The 19,080-nt window shown below is 39.1% G+C and overlaps 1 protein-coding gene across 1 annotated transcript in view; it reads right to left on the bottom strand.

Moving 5' to 3' along the window:
- Positions 1-19,080, bottom strand: part of LOC104966329 (dynein heavy chain 6, axonemal-like) — a 61,148-nt gene that overhangs the window by 24,035 nt on the left and 18,033 nt on the right. Inside the window, exons 6-12 of the mRNA XM_010795516.1 lie at positions 17,184-17,355; positions 14,634-14,780; positions 14,438-14,511; positions 14,162-14,316; positions 13,191-13,422; positions 12,938-13,090; positions 12,130-12,270 (exon numbers count right to left, since the gene is read on the bottom strand). Coding sequence (XP_010793818.1) covers positions 12,130-12,270; positions 12,938-13,090; positions 13,191-13,422; positions 14,162-14,316; positions 14,438-14,511; positions 14,634-14,780; positions 17,184-17,355 — 1,074 coding nt within the window. The remainder of the gene's footprint in view (positions 1-12,129; positions 12,271-12,937; positions 13,091-13,190; positions 13,423-14,161; positions 14,317-14,437; positions 14,512-14,633; positions 14,781-17,183; positions 17,356-19,080) is intronic.

Genomic DNA, 19,080 nt, shown 5'->3' with positions numbered 1-19,080 from the left:
GTTCATTTAATTAGTCCTGTCTCCATATATGCCTGTCTGTGTTCTTTGACAGTCTTTTGTCATTGTACCCGTGAACGTTCTCCCCTGATCTGGTTCTTCTTCTCAAGTTCTCATTCATAACACTCCGTTCGATGTCTCACTATGGGATGCGCCTCAACGCGTATGCAAACAGAAGCATCAATCTCATTACGCCAATCCTGATTGGCTGGTGATCTTGATGTCTACGTCAGGGAATCCACCCACCCTATAAGTAGCTTGCGCTACGACGCAGCGTCATTCAAACACCTCTTCTCGCTTCGGAGCACATCTCAAAATATCAGTAGCCGGGCTAGCTTAACTGTCCACAGACTGAACCCAAGCTAACATTCGGTCGACGGGCGCTTGCCGGTTACTTTTTGCTTTGCGGAAGAAGGTTTCTGTCCATGTTTCCTGTCTGCGTTTGCGATCGGTGTAGATTTTGTTAGATTNGGGGGGGGGGGGCAGGAGCTCCAACAAGCCGTTTAGGACAGAGAGTGAATACACATACTATACAGAGATGCTATATGAGAAACCAATGTGAGTTTGGAACATTGCACAATATAAATCTATTCTAGTGGACCTCAACAATGGAATTATGATCAGTAGAATGGCCATGACATGGGACCTTTAAAGATTATAGAACCAGATATGGTAAAATGCTAACTCATTTCCAGGTTTCTTGAACTCATTCCTTCTCTACAATTTTAACACAGAACTAACTAAAGTTATATAAGATGCTGAAAAAGCACAATACTCCTTCTCATTGCTTAAGAGTTTTTTCAGAGGAAGTAATTAGATCCTTTACTTAAGTGAAAGTATTAATATCACTCTGTACAAATACTCAGGTACACGCAAAAGTCCTTAATTTAAGGTTACTTAAGTTAAAATATGTAGAAAAATTGTAAAATGTACATAAAGTATTATATGTGAAGATACAAACATTCCTTTTGACAGTTAAAATATTGTTATAATTTCTCATGGATTCATGTTAGAGCAGGATTTTACTAATAATGTTTGGTTATTTTTGACTTATTTATCTAACTTACTCATTATCTTCATCATGTATTTTTTTGCAGACATGTATTACCACTGATCAATTCATGTCAGGTTTTGAGAAAAACTGACCTTTACAATATCTTTTGAAAAATAAAACCCATTAAAAATACAATTGAGTTGCTGGAAAATAATTTGAAGGAGGCATGAAAAAGAAAAGTCTCTCCTGAAAACAAGTACCTAGCAATGTAATGTGTCAATGTGCCTTCCACCTCTGTGTATCTTACAAACATATCCATTCCCAGGTGCGTAAAGTAGTGTCAGAGGACGAGGCTTTGGCCAAGGTGAAAGCTGAGGACACGCAGGCCATAGCCGACGACGCCCAGAGGGACCTGGACGAGGCTCTGCCGGCTCTGGCGGGAGCCAATCAGGCGCTCAGCTCTCTGGACAAGGCCGACATCTCTGAGATCAAGGTTTTCACCAAACCCCCCGACCTGGTCATGACCGTCATGGAGGCCGTGTGCATCCTGCTCAACTTCAAGTGAGTGTGCTTTTTTTATCCTGCTTTAATTTGTAAATGCATGGTATTGCTTCAGGCTTTCAATCTAAAGTCCTGGTTACAATTATATATTTACAAACATGTAGCATTTAGTAAATGAACAATATAAATGTTTTTGTTGTTGTAAGAAACACAGTTTAATCCAACTATAATTTAAAAGTTTAACACTCTGAATTTGAAAGAATATTTTTAGAAAGGGCAAACAAAGTAAAACACTTCCTGTATATTTCATATGAGTCAATGTGTGAGGAAGAAATTCTACCAAAAAAATATACATTTTATTTCTGCTATCTCTCTCAGCATTCTCAGTAATACAATAATGTTTAAGAAAGTGTGCTTCCCTTTCTATTCCCCCTAATTATCTTCCTATTTAAGAAGGAAATACATTCAATGATTGAAAGCAGATGCTGTTTGAAAGGAACATACAGTAATGATATCATAAAATCTTGGAGGACAGGCTGGATCCTAAGGAATTTGTTAAATGTAGTACTTGTATCAACACGCTGTATGTTCTTTTCTTTAGCAAAATGGATTTCTAAATCTGTTGGATAAAAACAGAATGCTGGTATGCTTTCCCAATCCAATGTCAATCAAGGATAAATGATTAGAAAAAAGAAAAATACCAAACAGGAAATGGTTTCACCCAATGATCCATCCCTTTAATCACAATCCTCCCCTGAGTCACCTTCATCAGCCTGCCATGAATGTCATTATTTTGGCCATCATTTTAGTAATCCCAAAAATGATCATCATCATTAAAATCACAATCTCCTGTGTTGTTTTGCAATCACTCTGCCAAAGGTATGAGATTCAGGCCTGTATTTTAATCCCCGTATATTCTGTAGTCAGCACTCAGACGGATTACCTCACCATCCCATGACTCAGCACTCATCCCATCATTCTCAACCCTTAAATGTAATCAGTTATTCATCTACCGCTATTGCTGCACTAAATACAATCCTTCAAATCAAATCAAATCAGGTTTTATTTATATAGCACATTTTTAAAAATGATTTTTGGTAGAGCCAAAGTGCTGTACATGCAAATAATAAATAACACATTACTACAATCGCAAACAGAAGACAATAAATTACAACAGCAAATATAAAAATAAATCCTTCCCAATATCCTGTTTACCTCAAAGGGAGAGTTCAGGTATTTAGAAGTGGGGTTGTGCGAGGTAGATGGCTGTCAGCTAAGCCATGTACTACTGTGGGCGGGGGCGGCAGCAAATCAAATGTACCCTCCCAAATAAATCAGTATCAGTCAATGCTATATTTAAAATATTCTTACATCTTTAGCTGAGGAAGAGCAAGGCCTGCTAATTTACAAGCTAACGTTAGCAATAGCATTGTTTGCAAAGCATATTCCTTAATTCAAGTTAACAGTTCAATCTGTAGAGATGAACATGTTGGCTAGCAAACAACAAAGTGTACTTACCCTAAAGAAATAACAACCTAATCTTGGAGTGTCTGTCAGTAAAACCAAACGCAGGACAACACTATGGTAGAAACACTTTGGTAACCAAATGTAAATCAAAAGGTAGTCCTAAAGCATACCCTGCTTTATCATCTACTATACTGTAAATTACCGTAATTCACAACATATAAATCATGCTATATTGAGGCATACTTGAAACCACACATTGAGACCATACACTTATTAGGAAAATGTTCACTGAGGTAATTAAGTTGAATGTCAATTTGTCATAGTCTTCTGTATAATGGTGAGTGGAGGCGCCCACTGCTGGCCATTGGAAAACAATGCCGTTTTAAGGCTCTCCCACTTTGGCTTCACTTTTCAGACCAAGTGGACTTATTAACGCATTGACTACTTTACTGTGTTAAAGAACAGAACAAATGACAAATACTTTACTGTTACTGTCAAAGGAGTCTGGTGGCTTTTAAATTCATCTTCTGATATTAGATTTGTTACAAGAACAGATACAAGAAATAATTCCCCCTAAAGCAATAACCCTCTACGACACCTACCCTCTGGCTAGCAGAACAGTCTCATCATTTCTTTACTTTCTCTTTTTATTTTCACCCTACTCGCAATTACCTTAAACAATTTGTACATATTGTTTTCATACTTGCAGACTTTCATAAAAAAACTGCAACTTATATAGTATTTGTATATGTTCTTCTACTAGTATGTTAGTGTTTTTGGTGTACTCTAACTTATTCTTTATATTTTATATTTTGTATTTTTAATAGATACTCTATATATATATATATATATATATATATATATATTTTAAGTGTTAATATGTATTTCTTAATTGGATTTGTTATCATTTGTATTCATGTGCAATGCCTTGTTAACATGATGCTGTGACAAAACATTTCCAATTTGGCATTAATAAAGTATTACTAATCGAGTTCCTTTAAACAAAACAACCTTGTAACACCATTAACAGTTCAGCCCACTTCACACCAGCACTCTGTAGAACTCTCTCTGACTTCGCACTTTGACAAGTTACATGAAAATCAATTTATTATAATTATGTTGTGGATTATTCTTCTGGGTTGTGACGTACAACAGTGGTATAACAGTTGTATGTACATCAGAGTGCAGTTCCTATGTTATAGATACAGTATCCTCACTGCATTGCATTTTGTAGTATTTTGAATTTCATTCTTATATAATATTTAGCTATTAACTTTCCAAGGCTGGGTTTGCTTATTTGTGCAATCTGAATGATAAATGTGTAAACACCAGTCAAATCTAAAGTAATCAGTTTATAACCTTTTTAAAATATGCAATTTGTCTCTATATGAATAAGCAGAGCACATTCATTTAATGAGGCGTTTTCTTTCTCCTCACAACTCCTCACTAACACGCCTCTCCTCACAGACCGGACTGGGCTGGTGCCAAGCAGTTACTAGGAGATGCCAACTTCCTTAGGCGACTGACAGAATACGACAAGGACAATATCAAGCCTCAGATCCTGCAGAAGCTGCAGAAACACATCAACAACCCCGATTTCATCCCAGAGAAGGTTTGTCTGGATATCAAGTCAAACACTGATAACGTCAGTCAGATTAGAGTAAACTAATTGTGGGGAAATGCGAGATCAAACACGTTGGGGGGTTTAAAAAGTGCCACAGTTCAAAAGGAATTACACAAAAAAATATGTTTTTGATGATGCCATTTTAGTTATATTGTAAGTTATGGAACATACCAAAGTATGAGTCAATATCTGCTATGTGGTTACATTCTGTATTGTTTTGCTGCTGTTAATGTAGGTGGAGAAGGTGTCCAAAGCCTGCAGATCAATGTGCATGTGGGTCAGAGCCATGGATCTGTACTCCAGAGTCCTCAAAGAAGTGGGCCCCAAGAGAGCGAAACTGAACAAGGCGCAGGTCAGTAACACACAGTAGAGAGAGCTCTGAATACGGTTTTATTATTACAATTATTTTTAAACTTTAATATGTATTTAATATTTATTCACCTTAGGCATAAACCACTGTTACATAAATCTTCTTTTTAGTTGGGGTTTACATGCTCTACATTTAAGATTTCAACATGTTACAAAGTTTCATTTCTTCCTCCAAAAATAGAATAAATGCAATAATAATAAATTCCAGTAATTAATAAATACAGAACAAATATTAGCAATAATACATTAATCAAATTAAGTAAACCCAGAAATAAAAAGAACAACAAACAGTTGAGGAAAAACAGTTGTCATCTTACTCATACTTGCAAAACAATCAAACACCCAACTCTCGTCCCTATCACCACCCCCCTTTTCACAAACTGACACACACACACACACACACACACACACACACACACACACACACACACACACACACACACACACACACACACACACACACACACACACACACATAGAGGGAGAGAGACTCAGATACATGCAACAGACAAGCTAAAGGGTATTAAGTGTTTTCGTAAGAGATTTGGATGCTGGGGGATTTGATTGTGTGGCTCCACTTTTATCTACAGAGCTTAGTAAATTGTGCTCCATATTATCTGACATGTGTTCCCCTTATAACTGTCTTTTGACATTGTTCTTTTAACTCCAAACATATTTCATCACCACTTTCCACTTTAGAAGTGTAGCTGCCTCATTACTTTTCCAATTTTGAAAATATTATTTACAAATGATGAAAAAAGTATTTGCCATCCAATTGGGTATCTTACTTTTCCAGTATTTTGAAATATGCACATTTTTGGAGAAAAATCCATTTTACAATTAGCGCTTTTAAAAGCCCCCCCAAGTAACCCCATATTTTCCCAAAAGGTATGAAATGTGTGACATTCCCATAAATGTGTGTGTGCTATGCCTCTCTTTTTCCACATAACCGACAAATTGCTTATTGTGAGACAGTTGGTTACTCTTTATACATTCTAATGTTTAAGTACAAATTGTCCATCTCATATTACAATTTAAGGACATTCCCTTTATGTAATGTTGATTTAAATCTTGAATCTGCCAAATTCTTTAGCAATCAAAACTGTTTTCCTGAATCCATTCTCTAGTGTCACTGAGAATCGCTCTGCAAACATTGGACAAAAAGAAAATACGGAGGATAAAAAGGGGACTAAATGTTCTCTGAGTGGTTCATTAATGATATTTGTCCACAGCTCTTTCTTCTTTTATTCCAAACCAATGCAGGCGGAGCTGGATGCCACCATGGCAACCCTGAGGGAGAAGCAAGAAAAGCTGCAGGAGGTGGAGAACCAGATCCAAGTCCTACAGGATCAGTTTGAAAGCAGCGTTAATGAGAAGGAGCAATTGGGTGAGGGTTGTGATCACTTCATGCCAAGAGGGAAATGATGTTCACTGTCAAATTTAGAAACATCTTCAATGATTTGGGCCATGTCTGAGTGGTTGACCAATCACAACAGAGCTGGCCAGCTAACCAATCAGAGAAGACTGGGCTCTGGTTTCAGACAGAGGGTGAAAGAAGTGCTGCATCACAGGCAGTATTTAAAAATAAAGCTTTTTTTAACATCAAAGCATGGAAACATGTCACAGTAGAGAAACAAAATACAAATATGAAACCTGAACATGAGCTGTACATGTCCTCTTCAACACCAGGGGCCTCATTTATAAACGGTGCGTACGCTCAAAAGATGGCATACGCCAGTTTCTACGCAATGTTTGCGATTTATAAAAAACAAACTTGACGGGAAAATGTGCGGTCCTCCACGCAAACTCTAACCCATGCGTACGCACTAAGCGCAAAAACGGGAGAGACGAGAAACTGCGACACCGTTGGCAGAAGGAAGAATGGAGAGAAATATGTGGAAATAATACCATAAATAAAATGTTACCTCTCATTTATCATATATGAAGAATTCATTTTCACAAATTGATTAAAGCCAATCTTAAAATGATTTAACAAGCACCTGTTTGAGACTCCTCACTGCACACAAAAACATAACTTGGAGAAATAAATAAATAATGAAATGTTATTGATCACCCCTCGATTATGTTCTCTTGTTAATAAATGTATTCTCATAAATGATGCGGTAAACAGACAGAATTACTTTAAACTGAGGCCGTTTTGCATTTCTATAGGTTGTATAGATGCAAGCATGGTTTTATATACTATCATGTTTAATCATGTTTTATGCCATTCGCCAATAGCCTACTTTATAAATCGCTCGTAAAACACAGGAGGTATGGAAACTAAGAACACCATATGTGGTAAACTGTACAGCTAATATAACACAACACATTAGTTGTATTTTATTTAACAGGTGGATTATGGATATATAGTTACTGATCGACAGCTGGAACACAAACCACCAAATACAAACAAATTATTCAGATCCAGTCGTCATGACTCCACCCCGGAGGGATTCCCTGATCATTTCTTACAGTTTCTCATCAAGGGGGTGTCTCCTGTCCCCGGTACAAACACACTGCCTGAGGAAGTTTATGGCTATGTGTATTTTTGTTGTCATTAACCTTTTTTCTGACCACTTATTTATTTATTTTGGTGACGTTTGGTGACCTCCATGCTGCTACTCTGGTTCAAACTGCATCCACCAAAAAATATGATTTATCTCGACCTTCCCAAAATAACCAAAATCTGACACGGTGTGAGATGTCTTTTTTAGCTGTTCTGTCGTCATTTCCTGCAATCTTCTTCATGCAGTCAGTCAAAATGAATGAATGAATGGGCGTTTCTTTGACTATTTATAATATGGGCGTTACGTGAAGCCCGCAAAAGCTGCACTGCATTTCGAGTTGATTGTGATTTTATAAAGGGAAACCGGCGTAGGATGTGCCGTACGCAGTGTTTTATAAATCGGAATACTTTCGTGCGTATTTATTTGCTTTGTCCTACGCAAAGCTTTATAAATGAGGCCCCAGAACTCAGTCACATTTGAAACCAATATTAATAATAATGCATGGCAGTTTTGGGAATTTTTGTCATAGATAATTTTTAATGGGAGGCAAAAGATTTAAATTCTTCTTAATTTTTAAACTGGCCGGCTACTAATTATTTTATAAATATATTAATGTGTGAGATCTAGGAAATTCAACCAAGATTGACCATACTTACAGTACTGTAAATGTTTGCTTTCTTTTTCAGGATTCACATGTTTTATTACAAATTGAAACTGAAGGGAAAAACGTCTGCAAGATTTCTGACCCTCTCTTTCTGACCCCTCTCTTTCCTTAAAGTTAACACCATGGCTCTGACACAGGTCAGGTTAACCCGGGCAGGAAAGCTAACTTCTGCTTTGGGCGATGAGCAAGTACGCTGGGAAGAAAGTGTCACCTTGTTTGAGCAAGAGATCATCAACGTCGTTGGCAATGTCTTCATCGCAGCTGCTTGTGTGGCCTACTATGGAGCGTTCACTTCCCACTACAGACAGCTGGTAGGTGCTCTGTGATGAGGGGATTTAATAAGTAAGGGACAATGTGCAGGGAGGCAGTCTTTAATGAAACTCGTATTGCTTCCGCTAAGAACCAGTACTAATGGCTAGAACTGCAGCAACAACAGTGTAACTTAAAATGACCACAGCACTGATCAAGGTGTTCTGTAACTGTCCTAGTCTGTTCACATTTTATTTTTCACTAACCAGTCTCTAAACAGTGCCAGAACCCACACTGTGTTCCCTTTAGTGTTTACTTCCTGTCTGTCTTATGTTGATTGATCGGACATCCAGCTCTCTGTCTTCTAACTTATGTTCTTCTCGTGCCCTCTGTTACTTTGCTGGAGACAGTTTGTGCTCTCTACAAATATAAAAAATAATATTTCTGAAAGTATTCCATGGTGTTTTCTGACAGAGGAAGACTAATGTTTGTTGTCCACAGCTGACGTTAAATGTACTTATTTCTGCGGATTGATATGACTGCACATAGTCTCTTGATCCTGTTTAGCATTGTTCTGTTCTCCTTACTCCTTAGCAGCATTCTGTTAGCAAGAATTAACAACCTCTAAAATGTCCAAATTGACCAATCATAATCGATTATTCAACTAAGCCGTGTAATAATGAGCTTTGAGAACTACTGTGATATGCAGAATGAACTAGTTTCCGGGACAGTGTTACGTTGTAGTTCTTTTTTAAATACTGAGGTTACAATAATTATGACAATCATGTCTGTATAGAAGTGGTAAGCCTTGCGCTTGACGTTCAAAGAGGGGGGGAAACAGCACCCGTCTACAACAAAGCCAAATCTTACCAAACTGTTGGAGGCCAATCTGTTGAATTGTATGTTTTGCTGAAGTATATACAGTTGCAAGAAAAAGTATGTGAACCCTTTGGAATTACCTGGATTTCTGCATAAGTTGGTCATAAAATGTGTTCTGATCTGCATGTTTGAAGTTTGCAAAAGAGCACCTGGATGTTCCACAGCACTACTGGCAAAATATTCTGTGGACAGATGAAACCAAAGTTGAGTTGTTTGGAAGGAACACACAACGCTATGTGTGGAGAAAAAAAGGCACAGCACACCAACATCAAAACCTCATCCCAACTGTGAAGTATGGTGGAGGGAGCATCATGGTTTGGGGCTGCTTTGCTGCCTCAGGGCCTGGACAGATTGCCATCATCGACGGAAAAATGAATTCTCAAGTTTATCAAGACATTTTGCTGGAGAACTTAAGGCCATCTGTCCACCAATTGAAGCTCAACAGAAGATGGGTGATGCAACAGGACAACGACCCAAAGCACAGAAGTAAATCAACAACAGAATGGCTTCAACAGAAGAAAATACGCCTTCTGGAGTGGCCCAGTCAGAGTCCTGACCTCAACCCAATTGAGATGCTGTGGCATGACCTCAAGAGAGAGATTCACACCAGACATCCCAAGAATATTGCTGAACTGAAAGAGTTTTGTAAAGAGGAATGGTCCAAAATTCCTCCTGACCGTTGTGCAGGTCTGATATGCAACTATAGTTGAGGTTATTGCTGCCAAAGGAGGGTCAACCAGTTATTAAATCCAAGGGTTCACATACTTTTTCCACCCTGCACTGTGAATGTTTACATGGTTGGTTCAATAAAAACATAAAAACATATAATTGTTTGTGTGGTTTTAGCTTAAGCAGACTGTGTTTGTCTATTGTTGTGACTTAGATGAAGATCAGAACACATTTTATGACCAATTTATGCAGAAATCCAGGTAGTTCCAAAGGGTTCACATACTTTTTCTTGCAACTGTAATTGTTCCGCTGCTGTGAGATGAAATTCCCAGAGCAGAGTACATGTATGGTAATGGCTCTGAATTGATGATGTTTGTATATTATTAAAACACAGAAGAAGTCATAAAACCGGTGATTAGGAAAAGAGAAAGATAATAAAACATGACGTTTACAAAAACACAAGAGGTGCCTTAAACCAATCATCTGTCAAACAAAACTCTGTAGAAAAAAGTGAATTAATGATGTGTGTGTGCCCCCTTTCCCCAGCTAATTGACCAGTGGATAATACAGTGCCAGGAACTGAGCATCCCCATCAGTTCCAGCTTCAGCCTGATCAACATTCTGGGTGAACCGTTTGTCATCCGCCAGTGGAACGCAGAGGGTCTGCCTCGAGACACCGTCTCTACGGAGAATGGGATCCTGGTGACTGAGGGCCGCCGCTGGCCCCTTATGATCGACCCGCAGGATCAGGTGCCCTACAAAACCTGGACTCAGGGCAGCATTCATTCACTGTGTTTCAGGTGTTAGACAATGTATTGTTATGATTGATCAATTAATCAGTGTCATGTGTGATCATCAGTGGAATATAAACATATCAAATGTTTTAATAACTGGGTTACAAAACCCAAGTGGATAATATGTTTCGCGACATATTCCTTTTTTTAACCAGAAGTAATCGAGGCCTGCTAAGTTAGCAGCGGACACTGGTTAGCATGGCGCATTAAGGTATTCAAGTTAACAGATAAATTAATGGGGAAGCCAAATGTCGACAGCGAAAGAAAAAAAGGCTTCACACAAAATGTACTCACCGGAAGAGAACAAATGAACCACCTACTCTGTCTATTAGTAAAACTGAACACAGTAACACTCCGTGGTAGACTATGTAAATCAATAGTCTTAAAGCATACCCTGCTTTATCATCTATTTTTGTCACAAGGGGTGAATAAATCAGGACCCACATGCAATATAAAGGAGGGCAGGCAGATTTGAAAAGTATGAACAAAAAGATAGCTTTACTAAAAAAAAGATGGTTCCCAAAAACTCAAAGAGCAGGCCAGGTAAAACAAAGGGAAAGTTGCCATCAAAACCAGCATGACACAACGAAATCTAACAAAATCTACACCGATCGCAAACGCAGACAGGAAACATGGACAGAAACCTTCTTCCGCAAAGCAAAAAGTAACCGGCAAGCGCCCGTCGACCGAATGTTAGCTTGGGTTCAGTCTGTGGACAGTTAAGCTAGCCCGGCTACTGATATTTTTAGATGTGCTCCGAAGCGAGAAGAGGTGTTTGAATGACGCTGCGTCGTAGCGCAAGCTACTTATAGGGTGGATGGATTGCCTGACGTAGACATCAAGATCACCAGCCAATCAGGATTGGCGTAATGAGATTGATGCTTCTGTTTGCATACGCGTTGAGGCGCATCCCATAGTGAGACATCGAACGGAGTGTTATGAATGAGAACGCCCATTTCCACCCAAATGACCCCAGAGGTGGAGTTTTTTTGCTAAACCTCTTTAAAAAGGTCAAATGTCACTTGTTTTGCATCAATCTTGATACAGCGTGCTTATTATATGTTGTACTTCGGATTCCTAAAGCTTTTAGTCTACTAACCCATCATCCAAGGGTAGTTTTCANCGAAAACCGAATGCCGAAAGGCCGAAAATGATTAATAGAAATATATATATATATAATGTATACATTTTCCATAATCAGGTAGCTGAACAACATTGGTAAAAAATGTATACATTATATATATATATATTTCTATTAATCATTTTCGGCCTTTCGGCATTCGGTTTTCGGCCAACTGTTTCCTATTTTCGGTATCGGTTTCGGCCAAGAATTTCCCATTCGGTGCACCCCTAAATATAAGTGATAATATATTACTAGATATGTTCAGTAAAAAAGAGATATGTCAGCGTACCTGCACAAACCAGTCAATAGTGCAGCAGTTAACCAGGGAAGGGAACATACGACAGCGGGACCTGAAGGAATCCCCCACTGGACTCATACACAGCACGATGTGCAGCTTCTCCCGGACACGAGAGATGAAATACTGGAACACCTGAGGGCCACACACACACACACACACACACACACACACACACACACACACACACACACACACACACACACACACACACACACACACACAGGCAGAAATTCCATATTTCTGGAGGTTTGGTCTCAGCCGGCAGATAATATTTATCTGATGTTTTTCTACAGCTCGCCTCGGGGGACTGACTTTTAGTTCACTGCTCTTCTTCCCCAGACACTATGGCTATTTTCGCCCTTTCTGGGACACACTGTGTATTTCTGTTGGTTCTGAAATGTTACGCAATAATACTAGCAGCTTTCAAGAAATGCTTTACAACAAGAAAAGATTACATATAATGAAATCAAAGATGGGATAGAATGCCATCATTTTATTGATGATACCATAACATTAGATGAAAAAATGTAAACGACTGCATAATAATAAAACAAAAATATAAAGATAAATATATAATAAAATCATTATAATAATAATAATTATAAAATCAGTGCCCATATTATCTATCTATAATCACTGCAGCAGCATCAAAGGGTCTCAATTATTTACTTTAACTTCAGAAACTCATATCTGGTAATATCTTACATAGGTTTATTCATTTCTCTCTAAAGGACCCTTGTACGTGTTGTAGGTTTAATCTGTATGACCTTTTTTACGTTGAATGTTTGTGACGGTGTACCTCATCCCTGTTCTCCTCACTGATTCCCGCCTCTTTGGCCTTAGGGCGGGTGGCAGCTAACACTTGTTCCAGCTCATCTTTCTCAAAAAGGTTGGGCACCTCGCCAGAATTCAGCATGTTGTTGACATCCTCCAAAAAGCCCTCCACCACAATCTACAACAGGAAAGAGAGAGTGGAAACGTCTAAACACTCAAAAAATCATCCAAAGACTTGAACATGTGAAATATCTCCTTATCGAGTCCTTCTATCAAACCTGAGTATCTGTAAAGAGGAACACCATGTCCCTGCCCTCCACGCCGGCCATCTTGTAGAGCCTCCTCAAGTCTTCGTGGAAGCTGTCGTAGCTGTAGCCACGGCTCAGTTCGATCTCGAAGCAGCGGTAGCCGCACATGTGGGAGGCCAGCCGGGTGAGCGACTGCTTGCCGGTACCCCCCACCCCCACCAGCAGGGCGTTGCCTCTCTCCTGGCGGATCATCCGAGAAATCCTAGAAGATGTGAAAAAAAATGATTATTATTATTTGCAAACAAAAAAAGGAGGGAATGCTGTGGTCAAATCGTGTGAGTCATGTATTCTTGCAAATTGAGTAGTAGAGCTACTGTACCTACTCGCTACACGTTTTTTTTGTTAAAGGCAGAATGAGTAGGAAACAAAAGCATGTTTATTCAAATAATGCTCTGCATGCTCTAGGGCACCAGCTATTAAACTTGACTTGCCAAATAAACAGTTTTCAAGCTTTTGAATGAGCTGTTATTAAGTTATAACAGTTTTTCAGGCAAGATGAACAAATATTTCGATGAACAATATATGATTACTTTATCCCAGTATATTTGAGGATTTACTGCAATGTTTGGAGCTCTGAGGAGCTGATGGCTATATGAAGCCCGGTCTGCTTAAAGAAAACACATCAATCACATTTTTTTGATTATTCTCAGTGCCAGAAGGGTAAAAACAGGTCTAAGTAAATTCATAGGGTGTTAAATAATCATTCCAATTAAAATTACGAGAGCCACCAACTTGGACCTTTGTCTACCCTTCTGGCAGAGTTATTATAAAGTTACACTATAAACCACACACAGTGCACAGGGTCCTTTCTAGACTTTCCTCTCTATAATGCACCTTCTTTATTTCGGGTAACTTTTGTTAGAGTTTGCACCACCTGCAGCTGCCACCAATCCGAATTCCCCTTCAATAAAGTCAGTAATTGGTAGTTTGAAAGTTCACACCTGGAGACGTGTTCGACGGCATCCTGGAAGAAAACCAGCTTGGTCTCCTTGGAGAATGTCATGTTGTAATCGTCCAGGTAGTCCTGGAGAACCGTCTGGATCTTTTCCATGTCTGTCAGATCCTCATACAGACGGTCTTCTTTCTCTGCGCTCACCTACAGGGCGTTGTTAGACGGAGAGCAATGGGAATAAGAAGACATTTCAAGGTATTTTATTAGTTGTTTCCAAAAAATCGGAGGTTTTCTCAATACAAAAATTTAAAAAAGGGACTTTTACCTTAATAAAGTCGCCAAATATAATGGGCTGAGTCACAAAGTACGAGGGTTCCAAGTTAATGCTGAAATATTTGCCTAGCAAAAAGAAAGAAAAGGAAATGTGTGACACTTAGTGGTTCAACGCGTGCAATTATCAATCAGTTTCTGCATTTAGAAAATTGAGTTTTAATGAGGTTCTTTTTGACCGTTGTTCTTACCGGCCATCTCAGAAACTATGGTGTTGAAATAGGTTTTATCTTGGTTGTTGATGAGTCGGTCGTGGAACACTCGCTGACACTCGTGGCAGAAGAGACGGAAGATCTGGGTCTTGTCTCGCACTTGACTCGGCTCACACTGCAGTATGCCTGGACACCACGGGGGGAAAGCATTATGGGAAGGAGACTTGTTGTGTTTTAGTAAAGTTAAATACATGTGATTAATATCTAGGGTTAAATGGATTCAAAGAAAAAAAAAACAACACATGAAAAAAGTACCTCAAAGAACAAAAAGAAAAAAGAAAAGGGTAATGCCGCATTTTTGCGTTGACAGAAAAATTGGAAAATTCATGTGAATGCCACTAAAAGTAGGAAGAAAAGCAACTCGGAAAGTCTGTGAAAATGTTAGCTTTAGTACACAGCTTGCCGAGTTAACTAAGCAAAAACATGGCGGATGGAAGTATATGTTCGATTGATGGAAATCATTTTGCATATCAATTATTTGCTAACTATTAATATGTGATATGATTTTAGGTTGTAATAGTTGATTGTGGTAAACTATATTAGTTCCAAAGTTACATCATGTATTAGCATTCACCCTTATAAGGCTTAACCTGAAGTCGGCTGAAGAAATATTTGATATAAAAGAAATAAGAAGTTCTGATCCGTTTCCTTTGCTGCAAAGTGTTGTTTTTGAAGCTCTTAGAAATAAAAAACAGCTCATATTCTTCATAGTCTAAAAGTGGGGAAATGAGATCGTCCGAGGAGCACTTGAATGCAAAGCTAATTTAGATGATCTGTTCCAACAAAGTGGAAAAAATAGACATACACTTGTTTGTAAACATAATGTACTGTCAAATAACAGAATCTGAAAAACTACATTTCTGCTGTAAAAACTGTCACTGAACAAACCTTCACATGTTTTCCAAATGCCTTATGAAGATAACTGCTGATATGAAGTGGGGGGAACTGCAGAAGAAGACATTGTATTGTTGTGTCAGCGCAAAGAAGTAAATGGGAGGAGTGGCTGTATGTTCATTACCACTGACCAATCAGAATGTAGTGCTGAGAGGAGATGTGTGTAAGAGTAATGCATTGTGGTTATGCTGAACAAGTGGTGAACAGAAAGCAGTCGCAGAAGTCACTTCCGCTCATCTTGGTGCTGTAATGATGCCTGCTGGGTAAAGGAGAAGGGGGAGGGGGGTGTTGATGGTGCAGACGATTTGAAATGTTGTTAATGTGGCTTGAAGAGATAAATCATAGCCGTGCCTCAAGCTGTGGAAGTACAAAGGCTTCTTTCATTAAAGTGGAGTTTCTGAGGTGGAGGAAAGAGAAGGTTTGCATGGTGTATGCCTGTGCAACACATTTGTCTCGATAACAAACATGAAAATGCATCATTACTGATTGAATCACCTGCTGAAAATGCAAGTGTCACCCAAAAATGAACACTCTCATAAAGTCAAATGTTAATCGTGCCTTGAAAAAGCATTTACTGTAAAGGCTCAATGCAAATAAGGATTAAATATACTACACTGTTATGGGCCTTGCTGGGGACAGTTATTTTATGTGATGGGAACATTAAATGTGGGAGAAGAAAACAAAGGCAGAGTTCAAGGTTTTAAAATGTTTGGTTAGTTTAAATTCATAAACCCATAAAAGCACAGTGCTGCAACACTATCACAAATGGTACTGTCAGACACTACTTTCAGAGGGGAAGCCAGAGGGGGCACTGGCCACAGATGGACCCCCCATAGAACCACCAATGATACTACAGTATACATGCATGCCTTCATCTCATTTTGCTGCCCTAATCCAGTTTTCAGTTGTGTGCATCAGAAGGTTCCTTTACATTTAAGCTGGAGGGGGGGAGGTTATTGGTAGAGAGGCTGTTAGGGATGACATGAAGTTTTATACTTGACTAAAGTAGAAAAAAAAGGTTTGATTGAGTTTCTAATATCGCCTGAAAAAGTCTTTGAATGTCAAATTGTGGGAAAATGTATGATTATATTCTTGTTTTATTTTCCAGGGGAGACCTCCATTACTTTTGGTTGCAGCTAGATTCTAGCAATATCAATAGATCAAGCGAGATCGTGCTATCACAAGATTCTCTCTTGTCAGACTTAATGTTATGCGTTTGTGTCAAAACCAAATATCCCAACCAATCAGCATCCTTCATGACAGTGAGAATGTATAGGCAGTTAGGGGGGTCGTTAGGGATGTGTTAGAGGGGGAAAATACCAACGTCCAAAAGAGGCTCACATACTGTAGATGCTGCAATATCATCAGTTACAATTTTTTTTCATTAAAGAAGAGAAAAGAACGGCACTGAATGCTTTTTATCGATATAAAAGATGGTATTCCTTTTCTCTTGATTGGCTTTGGCAAAGGTTTCATTGACAGATGGTTCATCCAATCAGCTGCTTAGTATTTGTTGAAGGTGCCTGCCCCTTTCAAAGAGTTTTCATTGACATAAACGCTTCATTCACATTCTGTGTAAACAAACCATCAGGTTCGGACCATCACGTCTGCTCCAATTGGTTTCAAATGTCTCACCTTGGACACACTTGGAGAGGTCCCTGAGATTGAAGACATAGTGGGATTTAGCTGGGGTGGGCAGCAGATCTACGCTCAAACGGTTGTAAATCTCCACAGCTGCATCCACAATCTGACCCGCACAGTCCTTCACCGCCTGGGAAAAGTCATTGAGGAAACCGCCCAGGATGGACTGGAGGAAGGTGGGGAGGGGGAGGAGATCAGAACAGATGGAGTTAAGTGTGAACCATATTTTGGAGAAGAGTGAGAAAGAGTGAGTGAGCAGGCAAGAGCCAGATATCACAGAGAGATGGCCACATAATAATGTTCCTTCACCAGATTCAGCATTAATGTGTACTTTTTAGTATACAATGTAGCATATATTAATGCATATGGCATCATTTTGGCAAAGGTGTTATTTTGGAAGTTGACCTAATATCCGATAAGTAGTATTTTCCACCATTTAGCTACTTTTTCATGTTTTAGCCAATAGATGCGATGTTGCTGGATTTCTACTAGGATTATAGCTGCTGTATTAACCAGAAGTTATGCATTGACATATCCTAGACTGTGAAAAGAGACACAAGCATACAAACAAAGTACTTAATTTAAAACAAAAATATATATATTTAAACAACAGTGTCATTGTGTAAACAGAAGGATTCAAATTATTCAAATTATCAAATATTTGGTAGTTATGATCAGGAGTGGAGTTGCCTAAAAAATGTGGGAAGTAATTTAATATATCGGTTTTTTTAGAGGCACAAGGGTTAAAGCAGATATATAATAACAGACATGACATCTAAAGAAAACTAACTAAAGTGTATGTCAGATCATCGAGCCAATTGTGGGTAAAAGCTCTTTCCTAATTATTCCTAGAAATAAGAGTAGTAATAATTTAACATATTACAAGGAAATTGTTAAATGTTGATTACCTAAGAATCTGTAAATGGGCGGATCTTGTGAATGAAATAAATGGACGTTTCAAAATCCCCATGAGAATTGAAAATCAAGTTGAACCGTTATCTGTAATCCATATCCAATTAACTCATTTGTTGGTTGTTATTTAAGTATTATAGTTTAAACTTTATTTCATCTTGTTGTGTTTGCCCAGTAAAGATATTTTTTCTTAAAATGCACCAAAAAAGCCTTTGAAAGTCTTCGTGTAGTGATGTGTGTGTGTGTGTGTGTGTGTGTGTGTGTGTGTGTGTGTGTGTGTGTGTGTGTGTGTGTGTAGTGTCGAGTCGAGTAGGTGTGGTAGGTACGGTCGTACTAACGTACGACGTACGTCCGTACCGACGAACCGTAAGTAAGGTAGTGGTTCGTTGGTTCGGTTGGTTAGGTTGTGTTGGTTGTTAGTTAGTGGTCGTTGGTTACGGTTACGGTACGGTACGGTACGGTTAGGGTACGGGTACGGTACGTACGTACGTACGTACGACGTACGTACGTACCGACGTACGTAAGGTTAGGTAGGTTCGGTTGTTAACGTTGGTTCGGTCGTTAGGTTCGGTTGTAGGTTGGTCGGTTGGTTCGGTTGGTGGTTAGGTACGGTAGGGTACGGTACGGACGACGTAACGGTACGTACGTAACGACGTAAACGTACCGTACGACGTAACGTAAGGTAGGTTACGGTCGGTTAGGTACGTAACGTTAACGTTAAACGTTACGTTACGTACGAACGTACGTACGTAACGTTAACGTAACGTTAACGTTAACGTTTACGTTCGGTACGGTTCGGTTCGGTTTACGGTTAGGTTAACGGTCGGTACGTACGGGTTCGGTACGGTACGGTACGGTTAACGGTAGGTTACGGTACGGGTACCGGTACGACCCGTAACGGACCGTACCGACCGGTAACCGGGTACGTAACGACGGTAAGTAAGGTTGGTTGGTTGTTGGTCGTGGTGTCGGTGGTTGT

The sequence above is a fragment of the Notothenia coriiceps genome, unplaced genomic scaffold (assembly GCF_000735185.1).
Source record: "Notothenia coriiceps isolate Sejong01 unplaced genomic scaffold, NC01 NC01_scaffold00037246, whole genome shotgun sequence".
In the NCBI taxonomy this organism is placed as follows: domain Eukaryota; kingdom Metazoa; phylum Chordata; class Actinopteri; order Perciformes; family Nototheniidae; genus Notothenia; species Notothenia coriiceps.
The sequence above is the reverse complement of the archived record's forward strand: the minus strand, read 5'-3'. Positions and strand labels throughout refer to the sequence as shown.